Source organism: Chionomys nivalis, chromosome 10 (genome assembly GCF_950005125.1).
Source record: "Chionomys nivalis chromosome 10, mChiNiv1.1, whole genome shotgun sequence".
Classification (NCBI taxonomy): domain Eukaryota; kingdom Metazoa; phylum Chordata; class Mammalia; order Rodentia; family Cricetidae; genus Chionomys; species Chionomys nivalis.
The window spans coordinates 44,983,144-45,003,636 of NC_080095.1; the positions used below are offsets into that span (position 1 = coordinate 44,983,144).

The 20,493-nt window shown below is 46.7% G+C and overlaps 1 protein-coding gene across 1 annotated transcript in view; it reads right to left on the reverse strand.

Annotated features, from left to right (window-relative positions):
• Positions 1-5,150: 5,150 nt before the first annotated feature.
• Positions 5,151-20,493, reverse strand: part of Rad51b (RAD51 paralog B) — a 504,429-nt gene continuing 489,086 nt past the window's right edge. Inside the window, exons 10-11 of the mRNA XM_057782601.1 lie at positions 15,927-16,005; positions 5,151-5,565 (exon numbers count right to left, since the gene is read on the reverse strand). Coding sequence (XP_057638584.1) covers positions 5,549-5,565; positions 15,927-16,005 — 96 coding nt within the window. The 3' untranslated portion in view covers positions 5,151-5,548. The remainder of the gene's footprint in view (positions 5,566-15,926; positions 16,006-20,493) is intronic.

Below are 20,493 nucleotides of genomic sequence, written 5' to 3' on the forward strand. Positions count from 1 at the left end.
GGAGAAAGGATAAATTTTGGCTGTGACAGGGTGCAAGGGACAGGTCTACAGGGACAGGATGGGGAGGAAGAAGTGAGAGACGGGGTAGCCCTGCAGAATCCTGTTAAAGGATACAGGGTGGACTAGAGTTCAAGGCTGCCTTGGCCTTTCTCAAACCCTCTGATGGCAGCAGCCATGCTCACAGCTGCTTCATTGGCAGTCATGTTTTCAATTCTCCAGCTGACACCTGAGGCTTGCTAGTGGCCAGAGGTGCTGAGACACAGGAAGAAGAGCCTGAGCCATCAAGTTCTTGCTTAGGAATGTTAACCAATCAGGGTTGGGAAGGGGGACGTTGGAGGGGAGGAACGCAGCTGAAAGGCTGAAGTACAGAACTACAGACTTCAGGACACTCAGCGAGTTCTCAGGATGCTCCCAATCCCAAAGGCGCCACTCATATCCCTAAGAACGTGTCACTTTTTACCTGCGGGGATTTATGCTTGTTTTCCAAACGAAAAGGGCCCGCCTTATCTCAACGGGTGTTTGTCTTCTCTGTTGGTAGGTTGCTTTGGGAAGAATGCATAGGCTGGCTGTCTTAACACACTCAAGCCCATAGTTTACTTGGAAGTCGCTTGTGTGCTTGAAATGAGGCTTTCTCTAGGAAGTGGTGTGGCCCAGTTTCTCCCTTTGCTCCTGGGATGTGAGAGCAAGCTAAGGCTGTGCTTAGGTCCTAAAGAAAGGAAATCTTGGCATCTACAAAAACTGGTTTGGTCTTAAGAAGTCTTCCTTATGTTACTAGGCTCCAGATCCGTGACTCTGGTGTGTGTGTGTGTGTGTGTGTGTGTGTGTGTGAGTGAAACCACATCTTTACCCAGAGGAAGCAAAGGGGTGTGGCAACCGTGTGGGCCCATCATTTCTCACCTCTGAATTCACGGCTCAGAAAGGCTGAACTGGCTGGAAAACGAAGGACAGCTCTTGTCAAGACAAGGCCTCATCTATTATGTCCGCAGCCTCTTGGAAATGTCCCCCCGCAAGGCTGCCATCGGCACTTGACTGGAAACACATGGACGGAATCCGCTCAGAGCAGGGATTCATTATTGAGAATAATGAGGGAAAGTTTTTACCACCACCACCACCACCCCCCCCCCGAGCTGATTTCTGGAAATCACAGGGCTTAGAGGGGATCTGAATCATGTCTAATAAGAAGGGAGGAATGGAGGCGCATTTCCAGAACCTTTTCACACAAAGTCAGATTGTCCCAGGCAGTTCGGAGTCAGCTGTTTTATCTTCAGAGCATCAGGCAGAGCAGGACACAACTCCTTCTAACTCACCCTTCTTTCCCAGAGTTATTGGTAGTGAAAAGCATGGAGAAAAAAAGTACTGAGTTCATTGGTCCTCTTTGGTTCTGCCTCTATTTTCAAAGAGGTCTCCCTCCCTCCCTCAGCACGGCTATCCACTGAGATAGTTGATATATGCCAAGCGAGCCAAGGGGAGGGGTATACATAAGGAGTGACTCTGGGAGGAGACCCATGCCAGTACAGTGAGGCAGATGTTTGTGGGGTCACTACCATGGTGTTCTCTTCAGGGAAGTTTGTCTTTCCTGCTCCCTTCTGGTGAGGCTGCGTGAGTGTGAGGTCTGGAAGAAGTGGGGTGAGTCATTCTTGGGGGTAGAACTTAATTGCCAGTGCTTGATTTCTCTGTAAGCGTGTGTGTGTGTGTGTGTGTGTGTGCGCGCGCGCGTGCGCGCACTCTTGGAGGCTAGAGAGCTTGGAGGATTCCCTGGAGTATACAGGTTGTTACAGGTGTGTAGGAGCTGCTGCTAAGGGTCCAAGGATCTGACCTTGCATCCCTTTGGGAGACCAGCAAGTGCTCTTGCTGAGTACGCTAGTGAACTAGGCAGGAATAAGAGGCGGTAGTAGCTGCAAACAGAGAGATTACATGGGCAAATGGCTTGGGTTAAATCCCCACCCATTTTTCCATCAAGAGGTTGATATCTGCTCCCATTAGTACAGAAAGAACACTGTGACAACCAACCTCACCAGAAATGATCACTACAACTGCGTGTGCGCAGTGTGTCACACACCATGCAGTGCTCGGTGTGAGTTGTCAGTGTCCAGACCTGTCCCAACAGCATGTGGCAGAAGGGTTGGGAAAGGGCTGTGTGGATTTGCTAAGCCCTGGGTATAGAGTTCTCAGAGCCTTCTGGGTTCAAAACCAAAAATCAATCAATAAATAAACAAACAGAAGAAGCCAATAGGAGTCTCCAGGGTAAAGCCACCTAGCCAGTTGTTCACATTGCGGTCAGAGGATGTCTTTCTTTTGTAAAACCTTCTCAGGTACTTTTGAGTGATCCATTTGAATGCATAGAGCGTTTCACTTTTCTCTTTTAGTTTAGTCAAAGTGGAGAGAGACCCATGTAAGAGCAATAAAGAATAATCATTTTTCCAAAAGTGGAGAAAATGTTATCTTTTCTTCACCTATCACAAGGTCCGTAGCTGACACCCCTACTTAAAAAAGCAAGGTAGACATGAGAATGGTTTATATATTTACTTACTTTTTTCTTCTTTCAAACCAAAGGTATCTATTAAGTGATGCAGAACCCAAAACGTGTGTGTGTGTGTGTCTGTGTGTATCTGTCTATCTGTAAACACTGGAGCAAATGTGTCCTCAAAAGAGGCAAAAAGATGCTGCTCTTGCCAGACCCAGGACCACCCCAAAGAAGGGCAAAAGAAAGGAAGGAAGAAGGGAAGACAGAGAGAGCCTCCTGAAAGTGCCCATCACTAGTGACAGGTTTGTGCAGCCATATTTTGGGGGCTCTCCAGCCTGAAGATGGCTGCCCTGCCAGCTTATGCAAAACTGGTTTACTTGTGGACGTGAAGCCAAGTACTGGGGACATGAAAAGGCCATAAGGAGAGGGGAAGAGAGTTGTCACTGGGAAGAAAAGGGCCAGCGTGAGGAGGTAGCTTCCAGCTAGCTTGGGTCAGCCAGTCAGTCCAAACAGATGTTGTCCTGATAATACCAATTTGGGGAAGCATGAGAAGAAATATCCACCTCCTTCTCAACCAGGCCTGGCAGACAGATCTGGGAGAGCCGGCTCTGATAAGATTCTTATGCAACTGGCTTTTTGTCGGCTGTCCAAGAATCTTACGAGTAAAGTGTCTCAGTCTCCCTATGCTCTGCACCAGAAACTGTAGGCAGCAAACATTGGTACTTTTTCCTTCCCCATGGCAAGACCTCTATGGGAAAAGGCAGGTTAACGAGAGAAAAGCAAACACATCTATCTAATATGTTATATACGACATGAACTCCTTAGAAATGGCGACCCAAAGAAACAGGAAAACAAGTGGATTTTGTTTTTCTTTTTAAAGAGAGTGGGCAGAAGTCTGATTGGAGGTATGATCTAATGGCAGTAAGCTAGGAGCAGATCCAGCTGGCCTGCTGGCTCACAGTCTCCTCTTCAACCCCACGCCTTGGAGAGATAAGAACATTCCTTTCCTCAGGGCCCAGGGAGGGTACCTCTTGGAGGATGGCTTTATGGCCTACTTCAGGGGAAAGCTGGCTAGGTTTTATGACCTGTTCAGGGGAAAGGAAGAGAGAGGGGAAGACATCAATCTTCCTTCTGCTGTTTCCTAATATATGGGGCTAGTATATACTAAACCTCATCAACATCTTCTCAAATATTCCTTTCTTGTCTTAAGCTGGCCAGTTTGTGTCATAAGAATGCACAAGAAACTTACATTTAATCAGCTTGGTTTGCACAAAGCATTCTATGGTAAAACCACAAGTTCTTGAAACGCCCCTCACTGGGAGGAAGCACATGGCTTCAGACTGGAGTAGTGGCCCTGGCAGCTTCTTCCAGACCTACACAAATCCTCCGGTTCCCTCACGCCTGGCATACCTGCTGGCTCCTACCAGCCCAGCAAGATGTCCTTGTGCTTTCCCTGCAGCTCGGGGCTTCACTGTTACCTGTCATGTGACTTCATTCTGTTTTTGCAGTATAGTTATTAGAATGAGTTTCCTTGCGATTTGTTTACTGAGGGGAGCAAATGTTCTATCGCTTTATATTGTTATGTACTCAGTAATTAAATACTAAGCTGTTAGCAGAGTCACCCTCACCTCACATTTTGCATAGCACTCTCTTGGGTACCAATAGGAGGCAAGGAATGAGACATGATGCTTATTCTACCTCCTATGACTTTGAAAGTCTCTGAAGGTGGAGCAGGCAGTGATTCCACAGTCTGAGGCCACCAATAACTTTGATGGTAGGTTGCCAGAGGCTGGAAAGATTGTTGTTCACAATAATTTTATAGTTGGGTATGGTGGTGTATGTTTTTTATCCCAGTAATCAGGACGTAGAGGTCAAGGCCAGCCTGGTCTATGTAGTGAGTCCCAGCCAGGGCTGCACAGTGAGACCCTGTCTCAATAAAAATAAAACAGCTTCACATTTATTCCTTTTCCTTCCTCTTCCTCTCTCTCTTGTTCTTTTTGTGTGTACAATGTGTATGTGTAGAGGCCGGAGGACAACTTAGGGGAGCTGGTTATTTCCTTCTGACATGTGGGCTCTGGGTTCAAACTCAGGCCATCAGACTCAGCGGCAAATATCCTTACCCACCGAGCCATTTTGCCAGCCCTGGGAAGAGTCAGCACTTGAATTTGAGGGTGCTTAAGCCCCCAAACGTTTGCACTGAACCAGCTCAATCTGAGACTTTGCCTAGGAGCCTCAGGGCAGTGGGAACTGGTGGGCCGGGCATCCAAGGGAAAGAACGGAATTATCCCATGGGTCACCAGTTGATTTATTTGCTAATTGAGTGCTCCAGCTCTGGGCTTCACCTCTAAAGAAATCACTTCATCCTTTATTAAATTCTGCAAGAATCTCACTCTTTGTTCTGCAAGGCTATACACAATATACCAGTGGAACGTGAATTTATACTTACAATAGTTACGCCACTAATGACCTTCCAAACAACACTAATACCATGCATGCTTGGCTTCGGTGCTGGATCCGAGCCTGTCAGTGAGTTCTGAGGCCATCGACCTCCCTCTGACACAAGAGCAGACCCCCACCTCCATGCCCGCCTCCAGTGTCCCCCATGGTTCCACGCTTTCAGTTGTGAATCAGTTACTCTTTGGAGACCCCAATTCTTTTGCACCTATTCTTTTTATTTGCTGGACAATACTTTATTCGGAAATGTTCCCTTCTGTAATTACAAATCTTGTTAGTCCTTCTCCTCCTCTCCCCAGGGGGATTGCGGGGTTTAATTAATTAATGTGGTTAAACCGCTTTGAGGTGCATGGGTGAAAGGTGTTATGTAAGTGCAAATTATTATTATGGCTGCTGATACCCCACCGTGGTACAGCCCCTAGCCCCCCACATCTAGAGACCAAACAAAGCCTTCTTCATCTTCACCTTCCCTTCTGGGTCTGAAATCACAGTTGCCATCTCAATGGCAATCAACCAATTAATCCTCTTTATGTTGGCTTCCGTTTCCTTTTTGCAGGCAGCACCCGTCTTGGTCTTGTTTCATTTCACAAATCACACCCCCATCAGCTCTAGACAAAGGTCACAGTATCCCTACGGCCTCTCTTGGCCTAAAAGGAAAGGGAGAGAGAGAGAGAGAGAGAAAGAAAAGGAAAGTTAAAAAGAAAATTTCATGAAATATACTAACTTCCTATTAGTAATCTAAATAAAGCATTTCCTGTAGCAACATCCCCCTCCCCCAGAGCCAACTCTGGCATATTCCAGAGATACCCAGAGACAGCCCAGCCAGGGTTAAGGTCCAGCAACTCTGGCTTGACTCCCAAGAGTCACATACAAAAGGGGAAGTCTGTACTGGGTGGGAAAGGACCATCCAAAGACACAGGAGCCCCTCTTTGGGTTTTTGTTACCCCCAAGTTTTCTCTGAGAAAGCCAGCTGCCATCTGTAGCCTCAGGAAACCCTCACAAAGGCCCAGATGTTTTATGCTACACCTAGCAAACCACAACCCTTAACAAATGCCCAGGACTTCCACTATGATGATAGCTATTGAAAACAGCCCTGTGGGGGAGACTTGGCCTCTCATAGGGATGTTGCTGACCAAAACACTCCTTACAAGGTTGTGCCTCAGGCCCTTTGTTAGAGTGGATGCGGGTAAGCCTCGGGGGGTCATGTCTTCATCTGCCTTCATTTATCCTCTCTATTGAAGGGCTCCTTCAGGACATTGGTCAGTCTCTGTGGGAAATGATTTGAAGAGCAACAAAAGAATTTGGGCCCTTTGGGGGGCCTTCAGAATTCAGTAAACATCTGGACGTGGAAGGCCAGGTTCTCAAGCAGTCTCGCTGGGGAGATGTCAAAAGAGAGAAAGAGCTATGTGTGCAATGCGAGCGCTTAGTTTTGTGGTGACATTTGTTGTCCAGAGGCACAGAAGCCCCAGTAGGTAGATGGAAGATTTTTCAAAAGCTCCTCTATTTGTCAGAGGATTTTGTGAGCGCAGTTCACCCTTTGTTGGGTCTCATGGCATATGTGAGGAACGGCAAGGTTCACACGGCTCGGGAGCAGCGTCTGTGTGATGGACGGTCTGATTTGGCATGGCGTATAAGGAAAAACTAAGTAAGGTGGCATAAGTAAGTCTTCCTGGTAGCTGCTCAGCATTCCTATCCCCCTAAGGTCTGGAAAGCTCTTACCAGTCAAGGTAACTTACCAGATGCTCAAGATGAACACATTTTAATTGACCAAAGCCAAAGAGCAATCAAACAAAAAACCAAACAAAAAACAAAGAAAACAAAATAAAAACAAACAAAACAGAAAGAAAAAAAGAAAAAACCAGAAAGAGGAGGAAGATGAGAATGATCTGCATTTCATCACGTGGGCGAGATTCACGACCTGAACTCTTGACTCCCAGCGTTCCCTTTATTGTTGAGTCAATCCATTTAGAACACATTAGTCAGCACGATTCAACGTTTGTCACTAACCAGCGTGGTGACAGAACTAATCAGCATCCCCCAGTGCCCCCAAATCTATCCTCAAACAGCAAAAGAAATGGGCCTCTGTCAAGAGACAATGGGATGCGGGTTTTTGTCAGTATTAACTAGCTGAATCCATTGCAAGTCCCCAGGTTCTCAGGCGCCTTGCCCAGTCATCCCAAGCTGGAGTGAATCTATTTCTTTATCCCTCTGGAACAGGTGTTAGTTTGTTCTTGATTAAACTTATCTAACTACATCTCCTTTTGAGCTAAAAGGGACCCCTCCCCACTATGTCTTCTAAATACAGGGCACCCAGCTTGGTAAACAATAGATGCTCAGCTAGTATGTTCTGAACAGAACTAACCATCATGGAGCTTAAATCATGTTCTAGAAAGAACACTAAGTCCTTTAGGAAGCAATTTTCAAAGAAGATCAACCACCTGAATTGATTTAACATCTTTTGAGCATTCTAACAAACGCAAATTATTAACTCTGCCAATGGCTTCCAGGTTCTGTAGGAGGAGATAGCCTAATGGTAATCCAGGTCTTAGAATAAACAATTTTCTTCTCTAGCCTTATTTCATCTAGCATTTTGTTCAGTGTTTCAGAAAACAAAAGAGAAGACAAGAAAACATAAATTGGGGGGGGGGTGTTTAATCTGTGACTTCAGACCCAAGTCCATACCCCACATCTAGTAGAACGCATGCTGAAGTTCCTACTTAAAGGAGGTTCTGTTCTGGACTGGGGTGGGTTGGGACAGGATTTTTGATCTGATACTCGATAGAGTAAATGAGTGCTGCTGTGTGTTTTATTCTTCTGCTACAGTCTCTGGAACCAAAGAGAAAGAGACCAAGAATTTTTAATACATTCAAAATTTATGTCGTATTTCAAGGCTGTAACAGCCCTAGGGTCTGTACTATTGCATCCGTAATCTCTGTAACTGACCTCTGAAGGGGATGTGTCCTTGAAATACCTTTCTGTACTGGTAGGAGAGCCCCCTTGTTACTAAGTGGTACATGACCACTCAGATGAATAACATTTTCTTGTTGCGTATTTCACCTACAGCTTGCCAGCATCATGCACGCAGAAATAAAGTGTGCAGCTTCTGGGTAATTACCCTTAAAGGAAGGGGAACGCGTTCCCTTTCAAACCCAAATCCTGCTGCCTGGATGGAGGACATGATGCTGAGCCATTCTGGGCTAAGACGACAATGATGATATCTGAGGTGTGAGGGAGAAGAAAGTCAATAGGCTGGGTCCCTAGACAAACAGGCCAGCTCTGAGCCCATCCTTCCCTTCATCCTTGCAGTGCTGTGTGGGAAAGCGCGAGTTCTCAGCATGTGCGGCACTGTTTACCTACGAGTTACACCCAGCAAAGAAACAACCCAACTACCCTCAGGGAATTTCTCAAGGCATCCTTATATCAGTATGACTGATGCAACCTTTAGCATAGAATATCAAGACTATCAAGATGCAAGATTCAGGACTTACCTGCAGTATGTCAAGAGAGGCCCAGCAATTTTGAGGAATAAGCGACTTCAGGGCTTGCCGTGGCAAGGGAGAGGGTCCAAAGGTATGAATGAGTTCCTTAAACCTCAGACCCAGTCTATGTGCTTTGAAAGGGCTCCAGACCCACTCTGAGGGCAATGAACACGACCGTTTCCTTCCCTGAAGGTGAAGTGGTGGGTGAGACTACACATTTCTCAGCTAACTTTAGAGGCAAGGAGTGACTGTCATCAATAACCTTACTAAGTCGATACCAGAGACCCACACTCGCTGTGTGGATCTTGCTAGAGGACACAAAAGCTCGCACTCTAAAGGCAGAGTTGACAGGGATACACAACGTGTCTGGGGAAATCAGCAGGACCCCCACAGTTATGTACAGTTGCACAGAAACTGGCTCACTACCTTCAGAGGGAGTGTAAACTGGGAAACCTCTTCAGAGAGGAAGCAGAGGAGAAACAGCACGTGGGGCCTCTGGAAGCCATCACACTTCTCGTGCATTCCCAGAGAAGCCTCATACCTGCTTATCAAAAGGTCTGGAAAGACAGCCTTTGCGCTAAATATTCAAAATTTAAAAATAAATGGTGTGGTGACTGAGGAAATGGTTCAGCAATTAAAAGTGCTTACTGCTTTTGCCGAGGACCCAGGTTCGGTTCCTAGCACCCATCTGGTCACTCCAGTTCCAAGGGATCTGCCACTCTTCTGGTCACCTCGGGCACCAGGCATGCATTCAGTACACAGATACATATGTACATAAAATGAAAATAAATAAACCTTCACAAAAAGGTCCATAAAGAGGAGAGTTGGGATGCTTCAGCGGATGGTTCCCTGAAGCAAAAGAACACGAGTTATGTATGTAGATTTATCGCAGAGACAAGATAGATAACAGAAGGAAAGTTGTGAAGTGTATATGATCAAGTACTTACGAAACTTCTAGAATATACTCGGGAAGAAATCATTCCATGTGGATTCACATCTAGACAGAAAAGCATTCAAGAATGGCTAGGGAGGAGGTGTGACACTGTGGAGAGAGAGAGAGCTTTGACCCTGTAAACAGTGATGACATGTTGGAGGGGTTGCTTTGGGACTAGCTTTAGAGACTTGAGCTTCGTCAAGTTCTTCTCCCATAACTGAAAAAAAAATGAAACCAGTGGGAATTTTAAAACCTAATTCTAGGTACTACATATGTAAAATTCATGTTTTATGACTTCTTTTTTTTTTTAAAGATTTATTTATTTATTATGTATACAGCATCTGTCTGGGTATTTGCCTACAGGCCAGAAGAGGGAGCCAGATCTCATTATAGATGGTTGTAAGCCATCATGTGGTTGCTGGGAATTGAACTCAGGACCTCTGGAAGAGCAGCTTGTACCCTTAACCACTGAGCCATCTCTCCAGCCCATGTTTTATGACTTCTGTATTAAAATGTTCTCAGGCTGAGGTCAGTAACAGAGCGCTTGCCTACAGTGTGCAGGGCACTGGGTTCTGCATTGACAAAGAGAAAGCTCCCTGAAGCTAACGGTCAGAGGAAAACAACGGCACAAGTGGAAGGAAGGTAGGTGGTGAAAGGCAACATGGAAGGAAATGCAGAACAAATGTCCAAAGAGAAGAGCACAGAGCAGATGGGACTCTGCCACCAAGAGGCCTGGGGGAGCCTTTGGAGGCTGCACCAGCACGGATGGGGGTGGGCAGGGACATGGTGACAGGCTCCTCTGAACCTCAGGACTCTTGGTCTTGGCCCGGTGTCACACATGAATGCTGAGCTGTGCCAGGTATGTGGGATGGATTTACCATGCAGACACTTCTTTCTGGGTCACTTTGAGTCCAGGAGAGAAGGAGAGGGAGAGGGGGAGAGGGAGGGGGAGGGGGAGAGGGAGAGAGGTTGGACTATAGATTCCAAATGAAGGGAACGAGCCCACATGACAGTATCAGGGGAAAGAATTCTTCAATATTGTCTCCCAAATGGCTTGGGACTAAGAAGATGGGGTTGGAGGATGTAATCCAAGTCTGTGACAGACACACAGAGCAGATTAATGTTTTTCCCCAGGAGCTCCCAAAGGTGCTCAACAAGGCGTTTTTGATGTTAAAAGCAGAGTCACACAGCTGTCCAGTTCTCCAAAGAAATAGCTTCTTTATTTTCTAGTTCATCCAAGCCTGGGGAGTGAATGGCTGAAGCTAGTTTTGGGTCTAGCACCTTCTCAGGACCCGTGTTGGGCTGGTTCAGTCTCTTCTCAGGCACCCCAGCCTACCTCAGCTCCTTCAGACCTAAACTAGTACGGGACAGCCCAGAGCCCAGAGCCAACATCTCACGCTAGAACCTGGTGTTGTGAAGACAATGGAGGGCACACATGTTTCTGTCTTCCTGGGCAATGGAGCTGTCGTCTGTCCTGCTTCAAACAACCCAGTTTGCTGTTTTCCAAACCACTTCCTGGATTCCTGAGCAAAGGAGAATACAAGGCAAAGCAGAAACAGCGGGCCTTGCCATCCATTCTCTCCACTTTCTGGGCCAGCTTCCTCCTTGGAAGCTCCTTCACCCAGTCATAGGCCCCAAGAAAACAGGACTGGTTCCAGGAGGGCCAGATGCCTTCTCCTGCCCCCCACCCCCAGCATCAGCGACGCACCCCAGGCCGCTTCCCACCCTGCTCTCTTCTTGGTGGCACTCAGATGACAGGCATGAGCAGAGAGACTTGGGGAGGGTTGGGGTTCCCTGCAAATTCTCCCTTGCCTTTCGCAGCCAAGTGCTCTGGGTGGGGGCCACCCCATGAAACCCACCCCCAAAGTCAGCTGCCTTTCCCTGGCCATCAGTCCTGGCACCTCTCTGCCTCACTCGGCCCTTTGCAAGCTTTTCCACAAGGCTTCGCGGCGGGGAAAGGAAAATTAGATTTACAGTTCGCTCCCATGCCCAACGTTCTCATTCCAGTCGTTCAAAGGGCTGAGCTTTCCCCTCACTCCACCTGGCCTCCTGCTAGAGGCCAGGCCACTTGGAAGCCAGCGGCCACGCGGTTTGCTCCCTCTCCTTTGGGGCCTAAGTATTTCCAGGGTCTAGGGCCCTGGCGCAGAGGCAGAATCCCAGACAAATGTTGGGCAGACAAAGAAGATGCAAACAGGATGGTATTACCATGTTAATGGCTTCAGTCCAGCAGCCTCCTGAAGATGCCTGGGAGGGTGCGTTTCTTTCTTTTACTTTTTTCTTTTCTTTTCTTTTTTTCTTTTTTTTTAAAGAATAGTTCCGCTTTCTATTTTACTACAACAATAGCATGGACTGGCTCCTTCAAGTGTTTCAAAAGCAGCTTGAGAAATCTCTACCGAGCCCCTTGGTCTTTCCAGCCTGCCCTCTCATTGTCCCTCCCAGCCCGGCAGACAAAGGGGAGGGACCAGAGTCAGGCCCCCAGTAGCCGCCCGCTCTCGGCATCCTAATCCTTGAGAAGCAGCGAGGGGAATGGCCTGTGGAGCTGCTCAATCCCATTCTGCCCTCACCTTTCATTCTCTCCCTCTGCTGTGCACTCAGAGAGCTTCAGGTATTAGGAACCTTGGGGTTTGCGGAGGATAAAAGGCGCCGAGGGACCATTCCCACGGTCACTGACAGCCCCACCCCCAGAGCTGCCGGCCTGGGCTAAGGGCACTTTCCCACCACTCCAGCACAGCCCCGCTCGCTCTCTGGCTCGCTTGCTCTCTCCCAGAGGCTGACGTCAAGCTACCCAAGCTACAATGACACCTGTTTCTCTTAGTGGTAGCCCAGGACCTGCCCCAGCCTCCTAGCTAATCTCCTTTCTGGGTGTCCTGCAGGCGCGAGCTGCAGGCCCTACCAGGAGCTCCAAGCTCATTTTGCCTGTCAGAGCTGCCCCTCCCATCAGGAACCTGGTACCTCTCCAGGATCGTGACCCAGGGAGCAAGGCCTCTCTGCTTCAAACCTGGGGGACATGCAGGTCTTTCCGCAGGCTCATCTGCTAAGAATGGGGGGAAGGGAAGGGACGCTTGTGTGTTTCAGCCTGTGGTGGTCTCAAGGGAACGACTATACAGAGAGAGGAGAGAGGTAAGGGGTTAGTATGAGGTCTCCCAGGAGAAGCAGGGAAGTGGAAGGCTGGAGGGTCCTAGAGATTGCCACAGGCTACTGTGATCTACATACGCAAACTGACCATGTACATATATGCACACCCAATGACTAAATATCATGGAAGGATCCAGTGCATGTGATTTGACCTGATAAGTTCCAGTTCCCCTTCCTCCCCTCTCCCTACCTCCCTTTCTTGCTGGCATTGCTCATACACCATCAGTTTCACTACAGCCAGCTAACAGGTTACTGTTCAGTTCTTAAACCTAGGGCTCCAGAGACTTTTCTCAAACTCACGGCAGAGCTGGAACTGAGAACCAAGCGTCCTTTCCAATAAAAGAGGCTCCTGATTTTCTGGGGGGAGAACAGCTCTGGTGGCCCCCACCCCACACTCCCCAGAAGACCCAGGAGCACATGCAGGAAAGCAGGGCCTTGTGAGGTTGTGTTCAGAGGCATTGCTGATGGCGGGGGGGGGGGGGGGGGGGGGGGGAGTGGGGGTGGGGTGGGGGGGTGGGGGGCGGTTCCCTAGATAGGGAAGTGCTTTTCGGGGAGCAGAACCAAGATAACAGCATAGAAATTAGCATATGGGGTTGAAGTCTCTCCCCCGGGCATGTTTTTATTGGTTGGGGACCTTGCGTCGTGATATTTTCTTGAATTTTTCTCTTTCCTGGACACATGGCTTGAGATCCGTCCCCTTCAGTAACACACTTTCTTTGCTGGTTTCCAGCTCTCTGTAGTTATTCTTTGCTTTATTATTATTGACTATTATTGCGTGTGCATGCACACGCCCATGCACATACATGACATAGCATTTATGTGGAGGTCAGAGAACAACTTTTGAGACATGGTCTCTTCTTCTACCTTGGTTTTTCCTTCTTTCTTTTTAGATTCGGCTTTATGTGTAAGAGGGTTTTGCCTGCAAACACAAGCATGTATGTGCACCACATGTGTGCCTGGTGTCCACAGAGGCCAGATGAGATACAGGATCCCCTGGAGCTGCCAGAGAATGCCCGGAATCGCACCTGGGTTCTCTACAAGAGCAGCGGTCACTTTTAACCGCCCAGTCATCTTTCCAGCTTCTCTCCACCTAGCTTTTGAGATGCAGGTCTCTCTTGTTATCTCTGCCATGCCAAGTACTCCAGGCTAGACCAGCTTCAGGGTGATTCTCCTGCCTCTGCCTCTCATCTCTTCATAGGATTGCTGTGATTACAGATGGCTGCCGCTGTGTGTGGCTTTCTTGTTGTTTGTTTTAAGCGTGGATTCACTCAGGTTGGTGGGTCTGTGACAGCCTTACTGTGGGTTTTTGACTTCCACCCACCAAGTGCATATTCAGTTTCTACTCTTCTCTAATAATCCCCTCTTCTCTGTCTGAATCGTGATCTTAGGCATGAACAGACAAGGGAATCTTGTCCCTGCAAACGCTCCTGGTGTTAGCCACTTTAGACAAACTAAGAAACGCTTCACAGCAAGGCTTTCAGTTCGAGCCTTCTTGGCTTACAATTTGCCCTAGACTTTCTGAAACCCTCATCTTAACTTTCTCTTTACTAGAGCACTAATCTTCTCAGGCAGCCTCTAAAGATGCAGCAGTCGCTGGAAACCCACCCTGTGCCCCTGGCAAACACAAACCCGGCTTTCTGATCGCTTACTAGTTATACACCCTCAGAGAGTATGTAACAAAGGGGCCTGCTGTTTGCTTTGCTTAATCTGCTCTTAAAAATCTCTGCTTCTTTGTCAGAAAACAATATTTGCAATTGTAAAAAAAAATATTTACCAAGGAACTTGGATAGCATAAGTCAAAGGCTAAGAGCCAAAGGTCAGTGGTTCTTACCCCAAATTTCTGTGGACCTGAGAGTCTCCTGCTGGGGAACTCAGCTGCGCCGAACAAACACACTGCTTCAGAGTCCATTAAGGAGCAGATATTTTTGAGGGGGCAGAAAGGGAGGGCTTGCAGCCTGATCCTCATCCAGAAGCAGGAACTCCCCATCCTGCCCCTGCTGGGTCTCTGCGATGAAGTGATCTCCTTGGGGACCCTGAAGCAGCCGGTTTACAAACCTGGGGGAAAACCCTAGTTCATAAAACCCTGCAGGGAAGACATTCCCGCCATGCAGAGCAATAGGAAAGGCTCTCTGGTTCAGAGCAGATGTTCACCTATGCTCTCCTGTGGGTGGGGTCTCTGGCCTGACAGTGGGCGACAAATGTGCATCCTGAGCACTCTTAACCCATAGAGCAGCTTTAGACACTTGGCTCGAGAGGCTGAATTGTCTACGTCTTAAATTTACCCTTGTATGTTAACTATTTTCTGGAAGGGCCTGACAATGTCAAGAGCCTCTCCTAACCAGGGCACCGCGCACCTAGGATCGAACCCCCCATTCAAGTGGCCTAGTAGAGTTCTGCTTTGAGCCAGAACCCAGCTCCCTTCAAGTCGAGGACCAGGATGTCCTAAAGTACAGACTAGAAGAAATGTCATTGGGACTTCAGCACAGGGAAGCGGGGTTCCAGGAATCTCACACACAGCCCCGCAGGTTGTGTGTTGATCTTTGCCAGGCTGGCACTGACAACTTTGTACACAGCTCACACCATAGGATCTGCAAAGGACATGGCAGGGACAAATTGTCCCAAACAATCAGAAGCGTTCTTGACACTCTCCTGAGATAAATGCCTGCTTTAAAGGAGACGGTCATTTGGTTATTTACAAGACCATTATGGGGCTGAGGATACAACTCAGCAGGTCAGGCGCTTGCTGGGAAAGTGTGATGGCCAGAGTTCAGAACCCCAGACCCCATGTGAAAAGGTGGTGGTTGTGGCAGCCCACTGACAGTCCCAACACAGGAGGCAGAGAAAGAAGACTTCCTAAAGCAAGCTGGCTGGCTCTACTTCCAGGAGGGAGAATTTTATGTTCAGCAAGGGCCCCCAGCCTCAAACATAAGATAGACAGTAATTGAGGAAGATACCTGTCAACTTCAGGTTTTAATATGCACAGGCACCTGACCATATACATGAAAACACACACATACATACATAAGCAATATATCTAATATCTATAAAGAATCTATGGTTGTATTTCATATTAGTCTATAGGATCTCTTAATGAATTAAGCCCTCATATTTTTGTTATTATTGTCCCATTTGGAGGATTTTATATTTGTTTTTCCTTTTGTTTTGTTCATTATAATGCAAAAAATAAATAAATGAAATGAGCATTCTACCACTAAACAACAGCCCTTCCATTCTGTTATAGATCCTGTCGTTCTTCCTTCCTCCTGTCAAATTCTTGTTACAACTTGCCAAATCCCTTGATCTTATCAGAGTTTTTTTTAAAAAAATTACCAGCTAATTCACCTTGGCCTTTGAATTGTCTGAACTAGCATCTAAAAGGACCCAAGCAGTGCTTGACACTGGTTATGGGCAGCACTGAGAAGAACATGCTTACGGAAACCATTTAGCCGATGGATCTTACCTTGGAGAACCAGGCCTTCCCCCTTGATGGTGTAGACGAAGGAGGTGAAGGAAGCCAGAGGGGACTTGGCAATAAGAATCTGCACAGAAAGAACATTTTCCAGAGTTAGCAGAAAGTTTAGCATGAGCCTGTGCTGGCCCCCTTTCTCCTTTGATAGCACATGATTACAATACATTGGATTTATTATTACAAATATTTTAGAGAGCTGGGCATGATGGTACACACCTTTAACCCTACCTCTCAGGAGGCAGAGACAAGTAGATCTCTATGAGTTCAAGGCCACCCTGGTCTACATAGTAAGTTCTGGGACAGACAGGGCTACGAGGAGAGACTTTTGTCTTAAAAAAGCAACAACCACAAAAAAAAAAAAAATTGTTTTCGAACCAAATGTTCAAATGAGTCTTAATCATGTCAAAATGGTCAACTAGGAAAGACATTTATCTCAACACTATGCGAATAAGCCAGTAGTTCTCAACCTGTGGGTTGTGAACCCTTTGGGAGTTGAATGGTTACTAAGGGGTCACCTAAGACCATTGGAAAGCACAGATATTTACATTATGATTCATAACAGTAGCAAAATTACAGTGATGAAGCAGCAATGAAATAATTTTATGGTATTAATGGATCGCACATTAGGAAGGCTGAGAACCTAAAGGGTTGTAACACTAGGAAGGTTGAGAACCAGGGCACTAAATACTATATTCTTAAACAAATTCTTCCAGAAATAGGATTTTTGTTTGTTTGGGTTTTGTTGTTGTTGTTGTTTTTTTTTTTTTTTTTTTTTTTTTTGGAGACAGGTCCTCTGTGTAACAGCCCTAGCTATCCTGGAACTAGCTCTATAGATCAAGCTGACCTCAAACTCACAGAGATCTGCCTTTCTCTTTCTCCCCAGTGCTGGGATTAAAGGCATGTGTTACCACTGCCCAGTTGAAAAAGATTATTTTATGTGAAACGGTTAAATAGTTACCTCCCTGTGCAATGATAAACCTACCCGATCTTCTAATTTTATCCATAGCTTAGCTATTAAAAAAGTAAAGCTACCTTAAAATAGTTACTATTATATCATGACAAATATTCAAAATAACTTGCTAAGGCAAAGGAATGGTAAGCTGTTTATTAGCCCTGGTCCCGATTCCTCATGGAGTGCATGATTTTACCCTTTATCCTGTGACTGTATTTTCTCTAACTGAAAGCCTCATCATGCATTCTTGCTGGAATTTGACTGTGGGTTTGGTTATATGGTTTGTTTTGGCTTATGCCAGTTCCCAGCCTAGGCCTCAAGTATTTCCATCTGTTCTCTTATACTCCTGCCATAGCCAGAGGAAAACAGGTTCAAACTAGTCAGCTATCTTAGGAGAGTCAGAGATGTTTAGGACAGAGTTAGCCACCCAGGCCCAGCCGCAGGGGACCCACATGCATGAGAGTTAATATTGCTGCATGCCTCTGAATGTTTGGAGGTGCTGGTGTGAAGCATTATTGCATACGAGTTGACCTGCACTCCAGCAAAAGAGAAATGCCAGCTCAGTTTGGAACAATGACAATCTCTCTTGTAAAGAAGGTGATTATTTTGTAAAAACGATTTATAAGAATTATTTTTGCAGAATATGCATGTGTGCATATATTCATACACATATATGTATGTATCTGGGAAGATATATATCTATATTGATCTATCTATCTATCTATCTATCTATCTACCTATCTATCTCAAGTGCTGCATGCATACATACACACACACACATAGTGCTTATCAATGGGTATGTGAACTAGTTATCTGAAACACAAAATAATCAACATGTGTTTATTTGGAATAAAATAAAAATTTCAGAAAGGCAAGATGGCTCACTGGATAAAGGCGGTTGTTGTCACGTCTGTGATTGATGTGGGAAGGTCATTGGTTAATTAATAAAGAAACTGCTTGGCCCGATAGGTCAGAACATAGGTGGGTGGCGTAAACAGAACAAAATGCTGGGAGGAAGAGGCAGTGAGGTAAGACGCCTCAGACAGACGCCATGCCGCTCTTCTCCAGGGCAGACGCGATGAAGCCAGCCGCCAGGTCAGACATGCTGAATCTTTCCCGGTAAGACTGGTGCTACACACATTAAGAGAAATGGGTTAACCTAGATGTGAGAATTAGCCAGTAAGAGGCTGCATCCAACCACACTCTTGAACAAACATGGAGCCTAGCAGGAGAGAGAGTGACAAAAACTGCTGTCTCAGCAAATCTTTCATCCTAAAGGAGGTGAAAGGCAGCAAGATGAGTGACCGTGGGATGCCAGGCGACGTGCATGCTACGGAGGGGAAAACAGCAGAGCGCACAGGAGGTGAGCTGGGGTCAGGAGGCGGTCGGTTTTAAGCAGAAGACCACTAAAGTGGGTTGAGGATCATGTAACTAAACACACTGAAGAGAAAGTGAATGGATGGGAGGTGACCAAAGACACATGGAGAGAAGCGTTTGTGCATCAGACCAGACTACGGTATCTAGGTGAATCTCAACTTGGCTAAAATGCTGAGACAAATCCCATGTGTCTTTTAGTAAAATGTGAAAGACATATATTAAGAGGTAACCAGGAAATCCCACAGGTTTTTTTTTTTTTTTTTTTTTTTTTTTTTTGCTTTTTTCGAGACAGGGTTTCTCTGTGGTTTTGGAGCCTGTCCTGGAACTAGCTCTTGTAGACCAGGCTGGTCTCGAACTCACAGAGATCCGCCTGCCTCTGCCTCCCAAGTGCTGGGATTAAAGGCGTGCGCCACCACCGCCCGGCATCCTACAGGTTTTGTAGGATAAAATTCCACTGAAATAAATATCAGGTCTTCTTTTGGGGAACAGAATGCTAGTTACTGGTTACAGAGTAGGAAAGATGAGAGTCGGCATTCAGAAAATGGACTAGGAATGTTAGTCAAATGAACCAGCTGTGGGATGTGACTCAGAAACCTAGTCTGTCACAGGTTGTAAGCACTGGCACCGGGAGGTTGTGTCAGCAAACCACACTTAATGAATGCCGTGTGTGTGGATAGGGCCCAAATCCAAAAGGCAAACGGACAACTGGGAGGACAACCTAAAAGAGAACACACACAGGTGGCTACATGTCCGAGCAGTTCGTAACCGCGAACACCAAGATGCAATCGTGGAGGCTGGAGACTGAGGGGAAGGCCCACATTACTTCTGAGTTCTCATATGTGAGGGGAAATATAAAATCACTTTTTAGCCCCATAGATGTCAGGGAAGATAGTGATGTATGCTGCATGTCTTTGTAAATACGCAGATTCCTCTCTCTTCAAAATTGACCCAGTATCCCATACCTTTGCTCCATTTGGCCTTTGAAACCATAGCTAGCGCCTGTGTAAGTGTGTGTGTGTATGTGATAGAGACTTTGGATGTCTCCCATTATTGCTCTCCACCATATTTTTGGAGACAGTGTCTCTAACTGAACCTGGGGCTCACTACGTTGGCTTGACTTGCTGGTCATCAGGACCCTAGCATCCTCCCATCTCTGAAGCCTGCTTCTGAGAACTGGGGTGACAGGGTACATATTGCCATGCCTGGCTTTCTACCCCTGTAGAACTCTGAACTCAGGCAGTGGTATTTCCATAGCAAGCACTTTAGCCACTGGGCCATTTCCTCGGCTGAGACCGTCCTCTGAAGCAGAAACAGCTTTAGAGTTCAGTCAGGCTGTTCTGTTTCAGAGGTCCAGCCCTCTCCCACGTTTGGAGTATTTCCAGTGTGCGCATCTGGGCTGTCATCAAGTGTTGCACTATCTTCTCCAACATGCCTGCCTGCCTGCAAGGAGGCCTGGAAACTAATACAGCCTGAACCCTTTGTGAAAAAAGTGTGCTCACACGCATGCAGGCCAGCACGTAGCATGGGAAACAAGCAGGCTCTTCATTTGAGGGCTCCAAAGTCGATACTTGCAACGCCAAGTGGCAACCCTCAATTTGGCACATACAGACCAATCTACTTCTCTGGGGGCAAAATATCAGCTGGGATAAAATACATACTAGAAATAAGGGCATTCCCTCCCTACATGATTCAAGACAGGAGAAAGGCGGGGCGGGGGAACTGGACAGGGGACCTGTGTAGTGGCCTCAGTTGCTCATGGCTTCCACACTGGTATTCTTCCTTCTGCCTTCATCTTTGAATGTCCAAACTTTTCATCCCTTACTGTTCTTTAAAAACAATAAATGAGGGCTGGAGAGATGGCTCAGTGGTTAAGAGCATTGCCTCTTCTTCCAAAGGTCCTGAGTTCAATTCCCGGCAACCACATGGTGGCTCACAACCATCTGTAATGAGGTCTGGTGCCCTCTTCTGGCCTGCAGACATACACACAGACAGAATATTGTACACATAATAAATAAATATAAAAAAAAAAACAATAAATGAAATGTCATTTTATTCCATGTGTACTGGAGTTTTGCCTTCATGTGTGTCTGTGTACCATGGTGTGTGTGGTGCCTGCAAATTCCAGAAGAGGGCGCTGGAGTCCCTGGAACTGGAGTTGTGAGCTTCTACGTGGGTAATGGGAACTAAACCTGGTTCCTCTGGAAGAACAGCTGAACCAGTGCTCACTGC